Source organism: Drosophila kikkawai, chromosome 2R, assembly GCF_030179895.1.
Source record: "Drosophila kikkawai strain 14028-0561.14 chromosome 2R, DkikHiC1v2, whole genome shotgun sequence".
Taxonomy (NCBI): Eukaryota; Metazoa; Arthropoda; class Insecta; order Diptera; family Drosophilidae; genus Drosophila; species Drosophila kikkawai.
Window position 1 is genome coordinate 7,827,377 of NC_091729.1, and position 20,107 is coordinate 7,847,483.

General features: G+C 41.1%; 6 protein-coding genes across 7 annotated transcripts; 3 read left to right on the plus strand and 3 right to left on the minus strand.

Moving 5' to 3' along the window:
• The first annotated feature begins 4,887 nt into the window (after nt 1-4,887).
• On the plus strand, nt 4,888-6,263 carry Tap42 (immunoglobulin binding protein Tap42). The gene is made up of 2 exons (XM_017174542.3): nt 4,888-5,113; nt 5,170-6,263. Exons 1-2 carry the CDS (start codon nt 4,979-4,981, stop codon nt 6,199-6,201), a joined length of 1,167 nt encoding a protein of 388 aa, XP_017030031.1. The 5' UTR covers nt 4,888-4,978; the 3' UTR covers nt 6,202-6,263.
• Nucleotides 6,264-8,908: 2,645 nt separating this feature from the next.
• On the plus strand, nt 8,909-9,754 carry LOC108079980 (DET1- and DDB1-associated protein 1). 2 transcript variants are annotated; one of them, XM_017174544.3, is made up of 2 exons: nt 8,909-9,063; nt 9,141-9,754. In XM_017174544.3, exon 2 carries the CDS (start codon nt 9,157-9,159, stop codon nt 9,478-9,480), a length of 324 nt encoding a protein of 107 aa, XP_017030033.1. In that variant the 5' UTR covers nt 8,909-9,063; nt 9,141-9,156; the 3' UTR covers nt 9,481-9,754. The 2 variants fall into 2 exon arrangements, with proteins under 2 accessions (XP_017030033.1, XP_017030034.1); XM_017174545.3 differs by having other exon boundaries at nt 8,935-9,063; nt 9,112-9,754.
• Nucleotides 9,755-9,907: 153 nt separating this feature from the next.
• Nucleotides 9,908-10,654, minus strand: ND-B22 (NADH dehydrogenase (ubiquinone) B22 subunit). The gene is made up of 3 exons (XM_017174543.2): nt 10,467-10,654; nt 10,249-10,388; nt 9,908-10,183 (listed from the first exon to the last, which is right to left on the minus strand). The coding sequence occupies exons 1-3, from the start codon at nt 10,562-10,564 to the stop codon at nt 9,987-9,989; spliced, it is 435 nt and encodes a 144-aa protein (XP_017030032.1). The 5' UTR covers nt 10,565-10,654; the 3' UTR covers nt 9,908-9,986.
• Nucleotides 10,655-11,824: 1,170 nt separating this feature from the next.
• On the minus strand, nt 11,825-14,416 carry Bdp1 (transcription factor TFIIIB component B'' homolog Bdp1). Its single transcript, XM_017174549.3, has 3 exons — nt 14,250-14,416; nt 12,722-14,164; nt 11,825-12,635 (listed from the first exon to the last, which is right to left on the minus strand). The coding sequence occupies exons 2-3, from the start codon at nt 14,039-14,041 to the stop codon at nt 11,892-11,894; spliced, it is 2,064 nt and encodes a 687-aa protein (XP_017030038.1). The 5' UTR covers nt 14,042-14,164; nt 14,250-14,416; the 3' UTR covers nt 11,825-11,891.
• A 165-nt stretch (nt 14,417-14,581) lies between these two features.
• On the plus strand, nt 14,582-16,595 carry LOC108079986 (stAR-related lipid transfer protein 7, mitochondrial). The gene is made up of 2 exons (XM_017174553.3): nt 14,582-15,557; nt 15,629-16,595. Exons 1-2 carry the CDS (start codon nt 14,904-14,906, stop codon nt 16,259-16,261), a joined length of 1,287 nt encoding a protein of 428 aa, XP_017030042.2. The 5' UTR covers nt 14,582-14,903; the 3' UTR covers nt 16,262-16,595.
• Nucleotides 16,596-17,442: 847 nt separating this feature from the next.
• Nucleotides 17,443-19,595, minus strand: LOC108079985 (protein disulfide-isomerase A5). Its single transcript, XM_017174551.3, has 3 exons — nt 18,766-19,595; nt 18,096-18,707; nt 17,443-17,952 (listed from the first exon to the last, which is right to left on the minus strand). Exons 1-3 carry the CDS (start codon nt 19,427-19,429, stop codon nt 17,690-17,692), a joined length of 1,539 nt encoding a protein of 512 aa, XP_017030040.1. The 5' UTR covers nt 19,430-19,595; the 3' UTR covers nt 17,443-17,689.
• Nucleotides 19,596-20,107: the final 512 nt, after the last annotated feature.

A 20,107-nucleotide genomic window follows, 5' to 3' on the forward strand; every position in this document is an offset into this window, starting at 1 on the left:
TCATAAAAATCGGGCAACTATATCATATAGCTGCCATATAAACCGATCGGTAGATGTAGAGAAAATGTAAAGCTGGGAATGCGAAACTGTAACTGTCAAACTGTAAACATAATAATATAGGTAAAATGTAATGAAATAATATCTGCAAGGGTATACAAACTTCGGCGTGCCGAAGTTAGCTTCCTTTCTTGTTTTGTTTTCATTTCGGACACTTTGGAGACCCTGAATCGTGGCCGCCATGACGACACCTTTTTTTCCACCACCAAGTTTGAAGTCGCATTACTTTTCAAACTGCCCTCGTATCGAGGGAAAAAATATTTTTTTATTTACTTTGAACCTTTATTAATACAAGAAATAAAAAAGTGTTCAATTATTCTTTGCGTTTTCAAAAAAGATTTTTTTTAAAAAGGGTCCAAAAACGGGTTTTGAATGAGAATACCCCCTTAATAATAAAGAACAAGAAATTAAGCTAACTTCGGCAAGCCGCAGTTTGTATACCCTTGTAGATTGCAATTGGATCATTAAGAATCGATCCATTCTGGTTAAATAATTAGAAAAAAATAAAGGAAAATATATAAAAGTTGTATATTTATATAGCATAAATAATATGCTGAAACACACGCAAAACAGAGTTTCATAACATTTTTACAGTTTGACAGTTACATTATTACATTTCTAGCTTTACTTTTTCTCTACATTTCCCGATCGATCCTATGGCGGCTATAAGATATAGTAGTCCAATTTTCATAAAATTAAAACAGAAAATCTAAAATAGTATAAATTAGCCATATTTCGAAAATGGTGCAAAAATGTTAAAAAACAGTTCAGTTATAATTTTTTTTCTTAAAATTTATCGAACATTTGTATGGCAGCTATATGATATAGTCGTCCGATTCGGCCCGTTCCGACATATATAGCAGTGAGAGTATATAGAAGACTATGTGCAAAGTTTCAAAGCTTTAAAACTGAGGGACTAGTTTGCGTAGAAACGGACAGACGGACATGGCTAGATAGACTCGGCTTTTGATGCTGATCAAGAATATATATACTTTATAGGGTCGGAAATGTCTCCTTGACTGCGTTGCAAACTTCAGACTGAAATTATAATACCCTGCAAGGGTATACATGAAGGAGTTAAGAACATCAAGAAAAAGACGATGGACATTTATCAATTTTACTGAGGTATGTTATCATCAAGAATTAAATGATATAAGAAATGAACATACAAGTTGTGAATTAATTTGAATACGTGTGCGCGCAAACTGTCGCGAGCAAATGGTCACACTGGACAGAATGGCAACACTAATCGGGAATATTAATTGCCAGCGGCGGGCACACTAATCCTCGCCCCTCGGCCCTGTATAAAGCGGGTTGCAGCCCAAAGCTTGCCGCTCAGACCGACCGCGCTTGGTTAGGTACAGTCAGAGCTTGCAAATAACTGTCTCTCTCTCTGACTCTACGAAAAGACTCTGAGAGCAACCATTTCATGGGTTCTTGAATGAGCTCGCTCGCGCTCAGAGCTAACTCGTTTTTTTATCTTCTGTTTTTCCAAGACCGTGGTCAGTGAAGAAAGTCTTTTGGGTATGTATTGGTATACACTCACATGCATAGGCAAGCAAATCGTTAAACGTTTAGCTGCGATCGTGAATTGATCGTGAACTTAAGATTCCGCATATAAGTGCACTAGCGCAGGTTGTGCTGGCTACACCTGCAACGCAAGTGTCCGTCGAACGGGCATTCTCAGCCCTACACTTTATATTAATTGAACGAAGAAGTTCGATTAGTGCAGAAAATCTCCTTACTAGTTGTAAAGCTTAACAGTAGACAGTAGGCAGAAGTCACTTTTTTCCAGGGATTGATAACTCGATATGGTCCCGATTTTCAAGTCCGAATAACCTTTCCTCTGCCGGCACCTTCTATCCCAATTAGAAGGACGGTTTTCGAGCCACGGCATTATTAATTTAAATTTTTACCTTTTATTTAAAAGGGTGCTTGCGTACCCGACATCTTTAAAAATTGATTTTTTTTTGTTTTAATATGACATCCACGGCAAATGAAAGAAACAAATTATAGTACTCCCAGTACCAGAAATATTATTAATAATAATATGTCATTCAGTGCATCCATATCCTTGACCTAACTGTCATAGTGATTGGACGTGTTTCTTTTTTGTGCTCCAAAAAAGTATATAAATTTGTTTTTTCCTAAAAATTATATTGTTTTTCCGTTTGAAAATTTGTTCTTCCAAAATAGTGTCTTTGTGAGTGGTTTGGAACAACTTCATGTGCGTTTGCCTCTCGCTTTGCGCTTGCGCAAGCGGGAGGGTTGACAATGGAAAATTGTGTTAAAATTAAAGAGATGCGAAAGATTGCCAATGCAGGCCCGGGCGAAATTCGTAGAGACTTGTCTGCCTTCTTTGACAGGTTGGTAGATACCAATGCCACCAATACAGCGGACTGTTTTGCCGGTGGAACGCCTTGGGCCTGCCGGACAAGAGCAGCTGTCAGACGAGGAGACAGAGTCTGAGACAGAGTCTCTGGCGATCTCTTCGGCAGAGTTGGAGGAGGAGCACCTCGCAATCCTTTAGCAGGATCCGGAGGAGCCGGCCGAGCGGGTGCAGCTGCCGATAGGGCAGCGGCCTGTTTTGCCGGTGGAACGCCCTGGGCCTGCCGGACAGGAGCAGCTGTCAGACGAGGAGACAGAGTCTGAGACGGAGTCTCTGACTTCTCAGACATCAAAGAAGTCTTACCGCCCACGCCCGTTCTACCGCGTGCCAGCAGGAGCAAAGGCAAGCGCACAATGCTTAAAATACACTCTACGTCTGCCCCAACTGTAGGGTGAGAGTCAAATGCCACCAACATTTTCTGAAACATGTGTGCGTAGGAGAAGAATTTGTCTGTGGGTTGTGTAATAGGGCATTCGAATCTCATGTTGGTCTTTCATTTCATCAGTCTAAATCACATAAACCAGTTGCTCCGGATATAAGTAGTAAGTTTATTATTTTATTTATATTAATTTATTTATATTTCAGGCATCTACAACGTGGCGAAATATATTAAAGGAGCCCCTTTTAAGAAGACCACTGCCAAACGCCTCAAACGCTTCAGAAAACCTATCCGTCTTATCCTCGGGCAGATGTCTACCAGAAAACTTACCAAACGCCAAACGTGTCCATGCTTCAGAAAACGAATTCGTCTTATACGCGGATGATGGCATCCTCGGCAGATGGTATAACTTAAAAAAACCGATTTATTACGAGATAATAGAAAAATAAAAGTAATGAATAAATGAATATAATAAAAAATTAAAAATAAAATGTAAAATTCTGGAAAAATGACGTCAATCTTTGTTTGTAAACAAATCTGTAGCTAAGTCTATTCACGTTCTTCAAATGCATGAAACTGCCGATGAGTGCCAGAAGACTTGCCTCACTTGAACGCTGTGACAGCGAATCTGTCGGACTTGCGTCGCGCAAGTGCCTTGCCAAGGGCTGCGGGCCTCTTTATATAGGGCTTGGCGAGGATTAGTGTGCCCGCCGTTGGAAATTAATTTGCCGTTCGGTCCGGAGTACGCCCATTTAATTTGAATATAAATTATGTTGTAGCTTGGCATTTTTATTTTTTTACATTCGGTTCCTTTTTTTCATTTTTATCTGGTTCCATATTTTATATTTACAGCTTTACAATTATTATTATTATTTATATGTTTATCTGTTGAGCGCGTCGCGCGTCATACCATTTTAAGTATAAGGTCGATATTTACATGTATATTTAAATTCGTAATTAAAAAGCAATAAGTCCACCGTGATTATTATCCGTATGAAGAAGAAGAACATTTGGAAGATGTATTAAATCATTCCATTATATAATATATATGGTAATATGTCAATCGATTTCCTTTGATTTCTTTTTTGTTTTTTGTTTTTCCTTTTGTTCTTCCTTTGTTTTAATATAATCTGGATATTCCCTTGACGACTGAGTGACTGGATTACCTAAAATATCGCCGATATTTCTAGCCGTCAAGGGAACGACCCAAAAATGTCACACGCTAAATTATCAACCAACACGTAATCGCAAGACATGGATACAACTTTTGTAGTATCCCATGTAATATTTTTACTGACTGAGTTGCTAAATAACTAAAAATATCGTATAATACTGTCTTCCCACTCAGTGCATCTGTGTGGAGCAGTTGGGATTTTTCATAAACGTGAAACTCGTGTTCCCACATGGCTTGCATTTGCATGCGCATCCAATTACAGCTGATCGATCACTTGTGCCCCTTCTAAAATCTGAACAAAGATAGCTAAAGCGGCCGATGTGGGAGTAAAATAAATAGTTTATCAACTATTTGGGCTGTTTAACAACAGCAAAACTACATATTTTATCCGCACTAAATTAAAATGAATTAGACGACGAAGAAAATTATGTAGAGGTAGACGGATTATATTTAATAGTAGCAAATGGGGACATTTTGGAGCACGAATATACAAAAAACAACATAAAACTGTTTTGGGCATGCTTGTAGCTTTGGCGCCACTTTTTAAATTCCATATTACAATTGCTTCACGCTATCTTTGTTTACATTTTCGTGGTGTATAGTTAAATTTTCACTTTTAAGAAGAAGAAATCAGAGTTGCACCGAAAAACTATCACCTAACTATCCCCAACAAACGGTGGTTAAATTTAGATGCACTCGGATGCGGTACAAAAAGAGAAATTTCAGAACGGTAAAACCTTACGGACGGTGAATGCAGATGCAAGCTCTGTGGTAACCTTATCTTGCGTATTTAACCGATTCTAACGATTAGAACTTATCTCGATACGTTAAAAAAAAATGTATATCGATGTATCGCACAATTTCAAATATCGGCTTATCGATTATACTTTCTAGCTCAGCTGTAGTTCGCGGCCTGCTAGATTTTTCTGCGCTATATCACCTTTCGTAAATTGTTATTGTTGATATATAGATATTAAATATGGCTGAAGGTAATACAGCTGATGGTGCAGCTGGGGGCGAAGACAAGAAGCTTTCAGATATCTTCCTAAGCGGCTGGAATATACTTGATGAGCTGGAAGTTACTGAGCTGCCCTTTAACAGCAGCGAGTTCCAGGTAAAGAAGTACGCCAAAGACTTTGCTAGTAACTGACACTTCTACTTCCTGAACAGAGCAAGGTCAAGACGGCAATGGGCCTTTTCGAGGAGGCCACTGTCATCGTGAACCAAGTTAGCATGTTCAGTGCCAACGAGCTGATCGATGAAGTCTCAACGGACTCGCTGCCCTTCATGCTTTTGCCCTACTTTTTGGCCAAGCTAACCACAAAGATCAACAACCCCAACGACACGAATGCTTTGGACCTGGGAGTGATATATTTCAAGGACCACCTGCAGCGTTGCCAGGAGTACGATCTCTGCGACACTCCCAAATCGAAGGAGGAGGGACAGGACAAGCAGGCGAGCGAAAAGAGTGAGCAACGACAGCTTATGGAGGCAGCTTTCAATCGTAACGACAAAATCGCCCAATACCGCCGAGTGCAGGAGATAAACAAGTATATAGGGAAAATGCAAGCCGCCATCAAAAACAAAACGGCTGACGACGAGGTCAGACGGGAGTTCTTCCTCAAGTATTTGGACAAGAGCATCATTGACTCCAAGCAGGAATTGGAATCGCTGCAGATGATGAAGGAGCTGGCTAAAATGCGCCTTGCTCGTATGTCCGGTGGCGGAGCCGCTAATGAAGTTGATACTTCCCACTTTCAACAACCAAAGCCCTCCGCGTCGTCATTTCCCACCTCGCGTGGACATGGGCACAGCCACGGTCCCGGACACCACCACAACCATCAGCTGGCACAAGCACCCAAGCCGGAGCCATTGCAGCCATTTATCATAACTCGCAATGCCGCGCAAAAAGCGGTGTTTGGCTTGGGCTATCCCAGTTTGCCCATTATGACCGTCGACGAGTTCTACCAGCAGCGCGTCGACGAAGGAATATTCCCTGACGAGGACAAAGTGGCCAAAATGAACCAGGCACAGGCAATCGCTGCAGCTCGCGATCCCAATGAACAGGAAGACGAAGAAAAGGCCGTCGAGGAACAGCAGGTGGAGGAGGACGATCCGGAATATCTGGACCGTATGAGGCGCATGGACGAGTATAAAGATGTGGTGCGACGCGGCGATGGAAACCGCCACAATCGGAGCTAAAAAACTCGTATATATTTTGTATTTTTCTAAATTATAGAAATAGATATCACCATAAGGTCGTTTTTTTGTGGTTTTTTAATAACATTTATAATAATTTTTTATATACAGCTGTGTTCACTGAAATAGCAGTGCGACAGAGGAACAACTTCAAAACGTTTTTTTGTACATATTTCTTTTTGCAAGCTGATCTATTGCACATTGTTTTTGTAAAATGGAACATAAAGATAAGAATCGAGAAAAAATTCCGTTAGATTTGCTCTATTTTTATGTTTTATTGCTATTTTTTCAGATATGCAGCTCGTTTTGGCCGATCACTGAAATAGCAGTTTTTAATTTTCTTTCGCAAAAAGTGCCGAAATTTCTTTTAATTTTGTAAAAAATGACTTTAATTAAGGTCGTTATTATAGTTTATACTATAATACACCTTTACAACGCAAAAAAAATTATTTTAGTGGGCGCAGGACCTCACTGCTCCATGATAGAAAGGTATCAGATTACTTAGCCTAGAAAGAAGAGCAAAACATGTAAAGAGTCTCTAAATCTTTCAAATTGTTCTTTTAAAATAGTTTATAAGTCATGTAATATGAACCGAACCCAAAAAAACCGAGGTACGATTCGCAAAACCACAATTGTACAGGCTCGACGCGTACTTCGCTTCAGCAAAGCTCGTCCTTTTGCGTCCTCTAGGGATATATGAGCGGGAATTGGCATGGGAATCAGTCATGGGACCATTCGCCGGGGACTTATTGAATAAATTTTAGATTCGCGAAGTCCATGGAAAATGTCACTGCTTGGTTAAAGGCATATCAAGGCCAGCTCCGAGTTCGCCAATAGCCACTTGAACTGCCACTATTCAAATGGCGTAATATCCTTTGGACAAATGACTCCAAACTGGTTTTATTTGGTGGAATAGGACAAGACAATATGACCGTCGACCTCCAAATACATAGTACCCCCCAAACCATACGCTGAAGACAGTAAAACACGGTGGCCTAAAAATCATGGTTTGGGTATACTTTTCATACAACGTTTTATGTCCCGTATATATGATCGGTGGGATCAAAGACCATTATGTTTATGTCTAAATATTAAAAACTGTCTTGCAGCCGTATACTGAGGAAAATATTCCATTAATTTGCGCATTTCAGCAGTACAGTGACCCTAATCATACCAGCAAGGTGGCCAAGGAGTGGGTTCTTAATGGAAAAGTGGATGCAATGCCATGGCCTGCACAATCCCCGGATATAAATCCGATCGAAAACTTATGGGGGACATCAAGGGCTACGTATTAAAGAAGTTTCCGACTTCTAAGCCACAGCTTTGGCAATTTGTGCAGGAGGAATGAGACCATAATCCCCTCAAGCGTTGCTAAGACTTGGTGGACTTCCTGCCACCAAGGTATGAGGCTATGATAGCTTCTAAAGGCTATTTAACAAAATATTAGATCATAGTCAATTAGAATTTAAGAAGAAATAGGTTTCTTATACGAAATTTTTAAATTTATGAAGAATTTTAGTTTTTCACTGCTATTTCAATGATCGGCATAAAATAGACCTTTTTTGTTGTTATTAGCTATATCTTCTAAAGGGTTTATGTTACCTAAATTAAATGATTGTGGTATTGTTAATAATTAAATATACTAAGCTTTTATGAAAAAAAAATTTATGAAAATAGTGTTTGTAACAGGATTTTCCGATCTTAAACGTGCAGGTCGTTGGGCACTGCTATTTCCGTGAACACAGCTGTATGAGCGTTCAGTAATACCAAGTTTAAATTATAAAATCGTGACGACCAATAAGATCTCGACTTAACTAAACCCTCAGATAAGTAAGAATTTGAAAATTGGAGCCTTAAGCAGTGTTGTCTAATTAGCTTATTTCTGGATAGATCTAGCATTTGAAAATGGATAAGCTTCAAAAAGTTGAAACTTAAATATTGCTCATTTGGATAAAGTAGAATTACAATTCTATAAAAAAAATTTAAGGACATACATATTTCCTTCCAGACCAAACGTGTTTTAAGTGTACCATTTTACCATTTTAATGAACAAAACTACTACGATAAACTCTGGGTTTTGTGCTCTTTATTGTTCTATCTCCCGTTTTACATTATGTGATAGAATTAAAGCATACGGCGGTTTTTTAAATTCAATTTAGTTAAAAACTTTACAAGAATAAATACTATTTATAATGGAACGGACCAATTCAGACGACTATCATATAGCTCTCATAGGAATATTTTTAGAAAAAAATATTATATAACTTCGCTGTTTTTCAACATATTTTCATCTACTCTAAAACATTGCCATTTTTCATAATTTCTGCCTTAATTTTATGAACATCTGACGACTATATCATATAGCTACCACAGAAATCAGCGGTAGATGTACAGAAAAATGTAAAGCTGTGAATGTTAGACTGCAACTATAAAACTGTAAATATTTGTATTGGTTAATATACAAAAAGTATTATAGTTTATTTATAATTTAAGTAATGTTAATTATTTCATATCTGAAATATTGTTTTTTTTTGCGATTTCTTAAAATGAAATATTTATATGCTATGTGTAAATATGTATCCTTATATCACCTGTTAGTTTTAGATCGTTTCTTAATAATCCAATTTAAAACTTTAAAATTTTTTTTTTGCCTAGGAATCTATTTTATGCTGGTATTACCTTGGCAGCACTGGCTATCAGTGTTGGAAAGCGTTGCAGCAGTCCCCGCTCAATTCACAGCACTGAGTGTCACATTCCTATTCCACCACCAGCAAAACAACAAAAGATTCCAAGGCCTGAGGGCAGAAATTATAATAAAAAGAAAAAAGGAATTCCCTGCAATCATCAAAGTTAAGCCAGAGCACTGTAAGCTAATAACGATAGGGCTGCACACTGACTATTAGAGTGTCTTAGAAATCTTCTTTTCTCTACTCGCTCGACAGCAAACTTCGCAGCAGAATGTCAGTGAGTGATTTTATCAAAGGCCTGCCCACCCACGACTCAAAAAACTTCACTCACCTGAGCAACGAGCACGGTATCCGAACATCGCAGAAGCGGGCTTCCGTCTACCTGCCCACCGAGGAGGTGGCCTCTGAGCAGTTGATCGTAATGGATAAGCGCTGCGTGCTGCTGCGCTATCTCACACAGCAGTGGGACAAGAAGACGTTGCAGCGGAAGCGAGAGCACGGTGGTGATGGCACCAATGGCAACAATAGCTCGACACCAATCGGCAATGGCAACAGCAAAAAGCGCCCGCGGCTGGACCCCAATGAGCTGAACTGAGACAATTGAAGGACGTCCCCCCACAGTACACACGCCCCACACACTTTTAGCACGAGCTAATCCCTCCTCATATATGCATACATATGTTTAAATAAAATTATTAATAAGTATATAGGACTCGTCGTCTAACTTTCACTTTGCTCGGATCGCAATCTAAATCGTTCAGAGTTCGAGTTACAGAATTAAACTTAGATTTTTGTATGGTAACTACATATGTACACATGCAAACATGTTACATGTACATATATAATAAATATCTCGCATTTCTCATGAATTTTAAATTGGAGAAGTTATTGGATATTTGAGGCAACTGCAACATTGACTTCCTGAATGGATATTCGGTTTTTTTAAAAGAAAAATAAATACTATATTTTTCGATCCAAGTTTTGGCAAGTTTGATGACACCCTGCTAGCAAACCAAAAAGCATTTTGAGGAGCTCCAATAGATTTACTTCTTTAGGACAAAGATTGGATTTTTGACTACAGTACTTTTAAGGGCTAGGCGGTTAGTGGTGTCCAAGGTCCTTAGGATCCGGCTTGCCATATTGCTTCTCCCACCAAGTCACGTACTCCTTCTTGCGCTGTTCCCGTTTGGCAAAGTACTCGGGGTACTGGGCCTTCTCCAGGGGATGCCAATAGTCCAGCAGCCAGTCCGGCGGGATAACTTCACGCTCGAATGCGCAACCGCCAGCGCTGTTGGCAACTACATAAATAAGAGTGAAATTATGTTAGTATCCGAATGCACCACAAAAAGTGACTTTTGTTTACAGTTTCTGGGCTGGTAATGCTTCGTTTCGAAGAGTTCCTTCTGGCCGCTGGCCAGCAGTCGAATGCCCTCGCCCAAATCCTTGCTGCGGTTTTCGTCAAAGCGAGCTCGTAGCTGAACAGCACGGTAGCGGTAGTCATTGCTAATTGGGAGTAAGACACGGCCAAGATGCACTTCGTCATTATATAACCATGGGCTGTTCCTTGGTAGCTGCACTTACCGTCGGTCATACCAGGCCTCCAGGTTGCGCAGGGCACGCTTGTACAAGCTGCACACCTGGCGCTTGTGGGAGACAATTGCCAAGGGAACTTGGGCCATGGCTAGCTTTGCCAATATGTGATATTAGACTTATAAAATAGCTGCTAGTGCCTCGGCCAACAAAAACAGCTGTCAGCTGTCAGACGACCAGTGCTGCAAAGTCGCCAGTTTCAATACTACAAACATTTTAGTGCTGCAAGGCGTCGGAACTGTGGTTGGGAAAAATAAATATTTATAAATTTTCTCTTGAAAATGTTGTGTATAATAAATTCAAATGCTAAGTATTAAAACAATTCTGAAAAAGTTTAAAATATTAAAAAAAAAAACAGCACAATTTTGTTTGCTGAGTACTTAATGATTGTTTTTTTTTTTTTATTTGGCGGATTTATAAGTAACACTACCAAATTGGATAATTGTTATAATTTGTCATTCTAAAAAAAACCAGGGCACGTAATCATTATAAGTGGAAAAATAATACCACAATGTTTAATGATTATATTTTATTTTATTATATATTTTAGTATACTTTCCTTACCTTTGATAAATTTAATTTTATATTTACTTAATCGTTCAAAGAATAATTATTATTATTTTAAACAAAAAAATATAGCACTCAAAAAATAATAATTATTTTTTTGTTTAGAGTTTCCCTGAAAGTGCAATATATTAAGTTCTTTGTCAGATAAAAAAAAAACAGTCTGTTTTCGCTTCACAGGATCATGTAAAATTGTTTGTCAAAGAACCCTTTAAAAAGAGATATTGCAGTTGAGCAAAGTTCTGAGCGATAAAATATCGCTTAAAATATAATGATTATTTTTTTAATGTTATTTTTTTTCTAAAATAATTATAATTATTCTTTGAGCGATTACATAAAACTAAAAAATTTATAATTAAAAGTGGCTTAATATATAAAAATCTAGATTTCAGCAATCATTAAAGAGCGTTCAAATTCGTATAATTCGTTTTTCTGCAGCTTTTCCAAGTGGATGATTTTTTTTTTAAAGAAGACATTGAAAATCATTATTTAAGCCTTAAGTTTTAAGGTCCCTGTAAAAAACACGTTGACAAAATACTATATAAGCTATACAAAAAATAGAAGCAATAATTTGTTTTCAGCATATTAAGGTATGTAGGTGCTATCCGATATTACCAATATGAAAATGTTGGAACTGTGCTTCTAATTTGTAGAGTACATATATTATTGAAAATTATTTCCAAAACGCTTCCCTATAGCTTGTTGAAAGAGTTCAGTTTTCTTAAAACAACAATCCTACAATGCGGTCAGAGAACACTGAATCAAACTTTTTTAAAATGCATCAATCAAAATGCTTTAATAAGGGTTGTATATTTTATAACAAAACTTAAACTAATAATAGAAAATGGTGTGTTAGTCCTCCAGCTGCATAACATTCATTATGCACTTTACAATATGCTCGGGTATATCTAATGGGGTTTCGCACAACTCGCCCGTCTTTTTGTTCAGCATGTAGATTTCGTTGAGAACTCGATCCTCATGCTCCGGATCCAAAGACGACACGAGAGCCAAGGATCCCTCTGCCAGCTCGGCTAGTATTTGTTCGATATCTGGGTCGCCTGTTGAAGGCGGAATGGGATCGTGGTCATCCGGCGTTATGACTTCAGGACAGTGTCCGTCTTCAATAAAATTAATATAATATGTCTCCGGCTGGCGATTGGTAGCTTCATTTCCGGGCTCAACGTCTCTAACATAGGACAGGGTTCCGTCATCCAAATTGATGATGGTTTTATCACGTGACTTGCTTACATCTACTTCTAACGCCGCTGGTGGTTCATCCATAAGAAGATGATTCAGCTCAGCCTGTAGTTCTCCTTTTGTTGGTAAATGGCATCCATTTTGTTCTGTTTTTATAGCGTTCTCTTGCTTTATGGGTTCTTCCACGGAAGTCGCCTGAAGCCCTTCCCGTCGCGATTTTGGTTTTCGCTTAGCGGCGGTATTCCCCTCATTCTCATTCTCGTCCGCCTCCAAATCCCTCCGCCTTTTGGACCAGGCTTGTTTTCCTAGCTTCTTATTTGTCACATGCTCGTTCTCGTAAACAATATCGGCATCGTTCATTGAACGTGATGCCTTGCTTTGTTTCTGTGCTTTCGGGCGCTAGAAAAAAGTGGAATCGAAAATAAATAAATAAATTCCAAAAGATTTTTAATAATACATATTGCGGGTCACAAGAAACAACAAACCTTTTTTGGATTTCCTGGGGACGCGTTCAAAATTTCTTTCCATTGCCGCTCATTTTCCTCTCGCTCGCGATCCTCCTCCTCCAGCTGGTCCTTTAGCTCCTGAATATTGAAGGCTTTTGGGTAGAGCAAAGCCTTGTTAATCAACCGCCCGTTGGTGCGTTCCTCCTTCTTGTACTTAAGCTTAAGGTCGCGCCGCGAACGCTTTGGAAACATCTGACACATTAGCGAGAAATCCGTACCGATTATCTGCAGGCATTGATAGAAGCGGACTGTTTCATCGGGCGTCCAGTAGGATGTGCGCTTGTGCCGTTTATAGAATCCGTTGTCGCCTGTTGTCTCATCCATTAAGATAAGGGAAGAGTTGGCCAACACCTTTCGCGCCTCCACCTCGGCTGTGGTCTCTATTTCCAACGTCTTCTCATCAATAATCATCTCACCATTGGCATCAAGCTTTAACTGCGGCACTGGCATTGAGTTTGCGGCCTCTCCCTTCGGCTCCAAAAGCTGATCCGTTGAGGGTTTTGCATCTTCGCCGTTGGATTCATCCTTAATCATAGTCACCGACTGTTTTGGGACCATTGGATTGTTCTCCGGATTGTAAAAGATCATGTCCAACATCTTAAATGTTGACTTATCGGGCACGCCCTTGTTGAATCTGGTCTCAAAGTCCCTTCGCGCGTTTACTCTCTGCCCGGACTGGGCGTTCTGGTTCTGGGAAGCGTCCCCCTTCCGCTGTTTACCGCCGCCACCCTCCGAGTACGTTGAGCAAGTTGATTCCGTGCGAACGCGTCCCACCCCCGGACTCATAACAGGCGGGAAGTACTTAAACGGCGATGGTGGCATGGGCGAAGCCACCTGCTGCTGGGGAGTGCCCGCCGATGAACCGCTGAGGTAACGCTCCCGCCGTGTCGGTGTAGCTGGCGATTGGTACTCACCGTCGTAGTCGCCGGCCATCGGGGAGCCGACAAAGCTGTTGCGACGCTGGCCAAACACCGGGGTGGGACGCACACGCTGACGAGCCTGAGCCTTGCCCGGCGACATGGGAAAGCCACAGGTTGTCTTCTGCAAGTCCATTTGAATTACGTTATCTTCGATGTCCGAGTGAAGTACCTCTTCCAGATGGCCGGCAGAGCTGACGGGCATTTTGAAGGCGGTTGCATCAGCGCCCTCGGGCTCCGCAAAGGTCGCAGTGGGCGGTTGTTCAACCACCGCCCTTTCCTCTGGTTCCACCTTCAGCGTTGAGAGCTCCTCCTTCCGCGGCTTCCGCTTGATCAGCGACAGATTGGCCGGGGCCTTGATGCGCTGGCGCCGCATAGACATCCTGCTTGGTTTCTGTTAGATACCTTTCAGCCTTAAGTGCAGTTTCACACATTAAATCGAACAGAAAATATCCGCAGAAAAACAATTAGCTCGGGCACCACGAGTTTCTCGGGCAAGTGTTGACTAACGTCAATCAGAAGGCACAGTGGGGAAAAGTTGGAGAACTGTAGTGAAATGTTAAAATTAAATAAAATAATCGAATATTTACCTAAAGTTAACAAATGAAATGCAAAATCCCTGTTTGATTTTTAGCATAGGCTCGACACTTTCATGAGTGGTTTAAAAAATGCATTATACTCTTAACACATGAGTTAAAAGAAACAATGAATATTAAAAAAAATATAGGGAATGTTCTGTGTCACATTTATAAGTATGAAATACATAGTGCTTAATAGCTCGGTCAATCTAAACGCTCACTAGCAGGATTTAAGTTGGAAAGGAAACTAGGGATCACGGTACAATAAGTATAAGGTTCCGTTCCCGAGACTATTATCGGCACGTTTTCCCACACTGTCGGCACACAATCATCACAACAACGAGAGAGAGCAGCGCAGCAACAACATAACCAGAAGGCAATTGCAGGTTGCACGTTTTTTTGTTCAAACATGATAAGCCCGGCCAGAACATAACACATATGCCTTAAACTTCCGTCAAAACGATAGGCAGATCCTCGAAATACTAAATTCTCCAAGTTCTAAGGCGACAAATATGAAAAATACAAGTGTGTGAGAACTTACAGTAATAGCAGAGGAACATTACTAACAGTGAAGCCGCCGCCGCACCTGCCTGAGAGTGCCGTTGTTATGCAAGCAGACCGGACGGAACGGCAGACGCAGGCACCTACTAAATTGAATTAGCCGGTATGCTGCTCAATCGATTTGTGCTGGCCATCAAGAACCAGTCCAGGGAGACGTTGCGCGCCTGGAGCTATCAATGCGAGTCGATCTTCGCGCAGCGGTCACGCCGCATCCAGCAGCTCCTAACTTTCTACCAGTCGGTGTACGGCACCCAGGGCCTGAAACAACTGTGGCGCGCTTACTACCGTCGGGAGTTACATCCTCCGCTCAGGGGCATGGTGCTGAGTGCAGTGGGCCTTATTGGCCTGAACATCAAGAGGCTGGGCGGCGACGGCTTCGACTGGAACCAAGAGCGCCTGGCCCTTTCGAACTTCGACCTGTGCCGCCGGGACATTGAGTTCATTAACACGCTGCCCCACAACCAGCTCTGTCAGCGATGCCAAGCCAAAAAGATGAAATACTGCTACTGCCAGCTGGGCAACCTGCGATGCCGCAAAAGCCAAACAAAGGCGACGCCGAGCGCCCCCACCAAGAAGGATGCAGATGCGGGGGCCAGCGCCAACATCTGCGACCGATCCCTAGATATCAACGTTCGTGACGCCCCGGCCGGCACGGTCTGCATTCAGTCTCAGGACGAGCACGAGTGGGAGCCCTACTTCAGCAAGAATGAGTTCAGCATATGGCGGCGGGAGGAGCGATCATCCATGTACTCCTACAAGGTAATTTTATTACGCCGGGGCTTTATGTAATATGGTAGTCTTATGTTCCATTTCCTACTTTCTTACCGCAGGTGTATGCCCGATATGATGACGTTACGGCCGATGATTTTCTTCATGTGCAAACTGATTTGGACTACCGCCGCCAGTGGGACGACACGGCACTGAGATTGGAACTAATCAGTGAAGATCCCGTGCCGGGCAGTAATTCGCATCTCATCTACTGGGAGATGCAGTGGCCGCGACTATTTGCCAATCGTGACTACGTCTATTGCCGGCGATTCATCAAGGACGATAAAAAAAATTTTATATTCATTTGCAACCGTAATGCCACTCACAGCAAGTACCCGGCACTGCCTGGAAAGGTGAGAGTGACTGACTACTGGAGCCTGATGGTAATCAAGCCGTTCCGTGGCTTCCAGGAGCCGGGACTACACTTTGTGCTGACGTACTACGACGATCCAGGCATACCCATACCGCAGAACATCAAGTCCTGGGTGACGCAGAAACAGATGCCTGACTTCCTAACCAAAATGTACTTGGCGACCAAGAACTATTCCTATTCGCGGGCCATTAAGATGAAGGACATGTTTAATGGCTTCGCCCTGATCAACGACGAGTATACGGCCAATGCGCAACGGGGCAGCTGGTTGGGCAGTTTGAGCCGTCTGCCTAAGACGACTGGTGACTCTAAATCAGAGCGCTGAAATGGTCAATAAGTGTTATCTATCGCCTGCCCAATGGTCGCTCCTATTCACACCCGATCCCTTGAAGTCCACTTTTACACCTCGTTCCTCCTTGAACTTGGCGAGGAAAACCCATTTCGAGCAATAAGTGAGATAAAAACCTAAGAATACCAGAGCAAGTGTGCAATAGCTTTTGGAATGTGTGCCACATGCATAAGGAACTTAAAATATAAAGATATGTATCTATATAACTAATATATAAATCATAATATATAAGTTTAGAAATTGTTTTAAACGAAATTAGAAATTATTGAAATTACAAAGTACAATAAAAAAGGCAAAATAAACATCAAAATTGGAGGCGAATAACATTTCAATCGGTTGAATCGAATTATGTGTAGGGGATGTTTAGTTTTTCTAAGTTTTTGTTCGAATCTAAATTTCCTTTTCGATTTTAAAATTCAATTTGAAGAAGATTTGCATAAAGGAAGCGACAATGCAAATCAAAAGGGTACCGTTATTTGTAATTGCATATTTCCTTTTACGTTTATTTGCATCCTCCGAGTGATGTTAGAAAGCAAAAATGAAAGCCTAATGCCTCTGGTTTAGAAGTTATTATCAAAACAAAACAAAACATGCCCTTTTATATGATGTTTTTCATCAAAAAAAGAGTTTGTTTTAGTCTGTTTTAGAATATGCTAGATTCTTTCTAAATTGATTGATCAATTGGAACACTTCTTACTGTAACTATATTTCAAAAAAAGATTTTGGAGAACCTTTCTGTGGAAATGTCCACCATATGTATATATTTTCAAGTTGACTTTCTCCCAAACAACATTGTTTGATGCCCATTATTTTACATTTTATTATGGATTTAAATAGCGTAAACAATCGCAAAAACAAGTTTAAACTTTAAACTCCTCGTTCCAAACGCTCTGTGTTTGAAAAAAATCGTTTGAGCAAGCAAAGACCGTACTTCTATTTATTTACCAGTATTGATTTTATTAGCTAAATTTTCTTAGTCTCCAAAAATAGGCTATGGAAATCATTGTTCACTTAAAAGGACTTGCAACGATACACACATACATTTGCTATAATAATATCCGCAAATCTAATATCTCTATATATACCCTTATGAGATAACTTATAGAGATGACAACTCAGGGGCGTTATATTTGGGGCTTGAATTATTGAAACAATACTTGTTTAGTTGGGTAATCGTAATATTCATTTTATTATTCGACTTTGTTATGAAATTAATGGTAGATTTACAGTCCGATTAATACAAATTAAGGTTACACTGTTCTTGAAATTGTTCGGTAATTAAAAATTAACCTATATAAATGCACTTAATAAAACGAAATTAGGGTTATCAAAGGTCTCATAGTTGAATACAAAAAGAGATTGTTAAGTTTAGAGAGAACATTAGTTTTACTAGGCGGCAGCGTATCACAGCTCAGTGCGTTCGGCCGTGCTCGGCGGATTGTTTACGTAGGCTATGAAATCCTTGCTGGTGCGTCCTCCATTATAATCCAGTTTGGTTTTGAGGTACGAAAAATACAGAATGGTGGGATAGCCGCGAACATTGAATTTTGCGCAAAGAGCGGCATGCTTTGTACAGTCGACTGCTACGAAAGCCACGCGCGGATCATCCTGCAGAGCTGTGGCGGCTGCTGTGAACTCCGGCTTGGTATGCTTACAGTGTCCGCACCCTTAAAAATCAGAAACAAACATGAAAGAATCTTTTTTAAAATTCAGTCTTAAAGTTACTGTTATTAATGATGAACAGCATATTCTTAAGACGTGGAGAATACTTTATCACGAAAATTTGGAAGTCAGTGGTTTTTCAACTTACATGGAGCATAGAACATGACCAGAGCGTGCTTTTTCCGCTTTAGCGTAGAACTAAAAGTCTCGTCATCAAGAAATAAGACTTCCTTGCTATCCTCCTCTTCCTCCCAACTCTTCTCAGGTGGCGGAGGCGGCGGCGGCTCCCTGGGATCTCGCATAAAGTCGACAATTTTCGAGGCTTCGCGCACGTTGACCTCGAACTTGAACACACCGTTCGAGAAGAACTTGACTGTTGGATAGCCCTTGACCTTGTATTTTTCCGCAATGGTCGGCTCCCTGGTGGCATCGAGTGCGGCTAACAGTCCGGGAATCTTATTTTGCTTCATCTCCAGGGCGGCCTTTTCGTATTCGGGCTTCATGCGTTTACAGTGTCCGCACCAGGGAGCATAAAACATGACCAGAGCGGCCTTTTCGTCCTTTAATGCCGGCTCAAAGCCGTGGGTGGTGAGATGGACAATCTCCGAGTTGGTATCGGCTGACCACTCCGGTTCCTTGGGCTTTGGGGTCGGCTTGGCATTTGGGTTCAGCATGAAAGCGACCAGAGCATCCTTGGTGTTCTCTCCCTCGTAGGTAAAGCGCAGCTTGCCATTTTCGAAATAAATTAGTGTGGGGAATCCTGTGACGAAGTGTGTTGTTCGTTAGATGCTTTTGATACGAACGATGCACGAACTCACCAGTGATATTAAAAAGTTTCCGTATGGGAGCGTTCTCCTGCCGCTCCACATTCATGGCAGCTATTAGATAGTCGCCTTTGGCCTTCAGCTCCGTGGCTGCCTTCCCGTAGTCGGGCTTCATTTTTTTGCAGAAACCGCACCAGGGCACGTGGAACATCACCAGCATGGGGCGAATGTCCTTGCGTAGGTGCTTCGTGAATGTGGTAGCGTCGCTAAAGTGCAGGACATCGTCTCCAGCCGGATCCTCCTCCCAAGGCAGGTCCCCGGAGGGATCGCGCATGAACGTAACCATGGAACCGACGCTCAACTGCCGGTCGTAGTCCTTGTGATAGTCGCCATCCTTGTAGTGCTTGATCGTGTACGGATCCGGTGAGACTTTTAGTTTTTTGCACAGCTTCTTGCGATCCTGCTGGGCGCAGTCCAGGAGCAGCATTGTGCCGGTTCCTCGTATCGTCTCCGCAGCTTCCCGAAAAACTTTTAACTCGGAGGCGGCAGCTTTTGTACTGCTAATAAAAAGCGTCAGGACATTGTTTTTGGTGCGCAGCAACTTCTTGAAGTCCTTGTACTCGACGATGTCCTCCTGCACCGCCGAGGATTTTTTTTGAGCGGCAACAAGTGCCACTAGCAGGAGGAGCACGTAGGCAAACCGTCCGGCGGTCCCCATCTGGCAGCTAGGATTTTAAGCCGGCGATAAGAGAAAGCTCTGTTTACTTTTATACTTCGTCACCGGCACCAAGTAATTGCATGTTTAATACAGATTTATTGAAACATTTCAACTTCGCAAACAAAAAAAAACGCTGTAAAGAAGACGTGGACCCAGTGTTGCCAGATTGCAATTTGGCTTTCTTCCTAAAAAATCTTGCAAAGTGTACATTTCCCGTTAAAAAATCCAAGAATCCCGCTTAATTTAAAGAAATCAATTTATTTTAATTTTTGTTTCTGGACGTACATAACGTTACATTATGAAAACTTTGGCATGCATAAAATCTGTGAAAAAAATAATGAAGTAGTTTGGTTTATTTAGCCACCAATTTGGTTATTTTCGAGACAGATCTGGCTATTTTTCTAGACTAGAAATCTTGGCTATTTTGTAAAATAAATTTGCTTTTTCAAAGTTATTTTTAAGTAGTAAATTAAATAGCTGTAATTAACTGAATTTTAACTATTTTTAAGCTATGAAAGAGACCGAATTGTCTACTTCAAATGACTGAATAATATTGCTTTGGTCATTTTTAAGGTATTTCTCCAAACCCAAAGACAAAGCCGTTTTGCACGTGAAATGTCATGTCCGGACAAAACATCACAGGACAAATGTTCAGATTAGCAATTAGGGAAATAGGTA

Bases quoted from the DNA above. Each gene is read 5' to 3' on its own strand.
- ND-B22 (XM_017174543.2), bottom strand. From the start codon at position 10,564: ATGGCCCAAGTTCCCTTGGCAATTGTCTCCCACAAGCGCCAGGTGTGC. The intron at 10,389-10,466 runs GTAAGTGCAGCT...ACTCCCAATTAG, and splicing joins GAGGCCTGGTATGACCGACG to CAATGACTACCGCTACCGTG. The intron at 10,184-10,248 runs GTAAACAAAAGT...TTATTTATGTAG, and splicing joins GCATTACCAGCCCAGAAACT to TTGCCAACAGCGCTGGCGGT.
- Tap42 (XM_017174542.3), top strand. From the start codon at position 4,979: ATGGCTGAAGGTAATACAGCTGATGGTGCAGCTGGGGGCGAAGACAAG. The intron at 5,114-5,169 runs GTAAAGAAGTAC...CTTCCTGAACAG, and splicing joins TTAACAGCAGCGAGTTCCAG to AGCAAGGTCAAGACGGCAAT.
- LOC108079986 (XM_017174553.3), top strand. From the start codon at position 14,904: ATGCTGCTCAATCGATTTGTGCTGGCCATCAAGAACCAGTCCAGGGAG. The intron at 15,558-15,628 runs GTAATTTTATTA...TTCTTACCGCAG, and splicing joins CATCCATGTACTCCTACAAG to GTGTATGCCCGATATGATGA.
- Bdp1 (XM_017174549.3), bottom strand. From the start codon at position 14,041: ATGTCTATGCGGCGCCAGCGCATCAAGGCCCCGGCCAATCTGTCGCTG. The intron at 12,636-12,721 runs GTTTGTTGTTTC...ACTTTTTTCTAG, and splicing joins CCCCAGGAAATCCAAAAAAG to CGCCCGAAAGCACAGAAACA.
- LOC108079980 (XM_017174544.3), top strand. From the start codon at position 9,157: ATGTCAGTGAGTGATTTTATCAAAGGCCTGCCCACCCACGACTCAAAA.
- LOC108079985 (XM_017174551.3), bottom strand. From the start codon at position 19,429: ATGGGGACCGCCGGACGGTTTGCCTACGTGCTCCTCCTGCTAGTGGCA. The intron at 18,708-18,765 runs GTGAGTTCGTGC...ACTTCGTCACAG, and splicing joins GAAACTTTTTAATATCACTG to GATTCCCCACACTAATTTAT. The intron at 17,953-18,095 runs GTAAGTTGAAAA...CTGATTTTTAAG, and splicing joins GGTCATGTTCTATGCTCCAT to GGTGCGGACACTGTAAGCAT.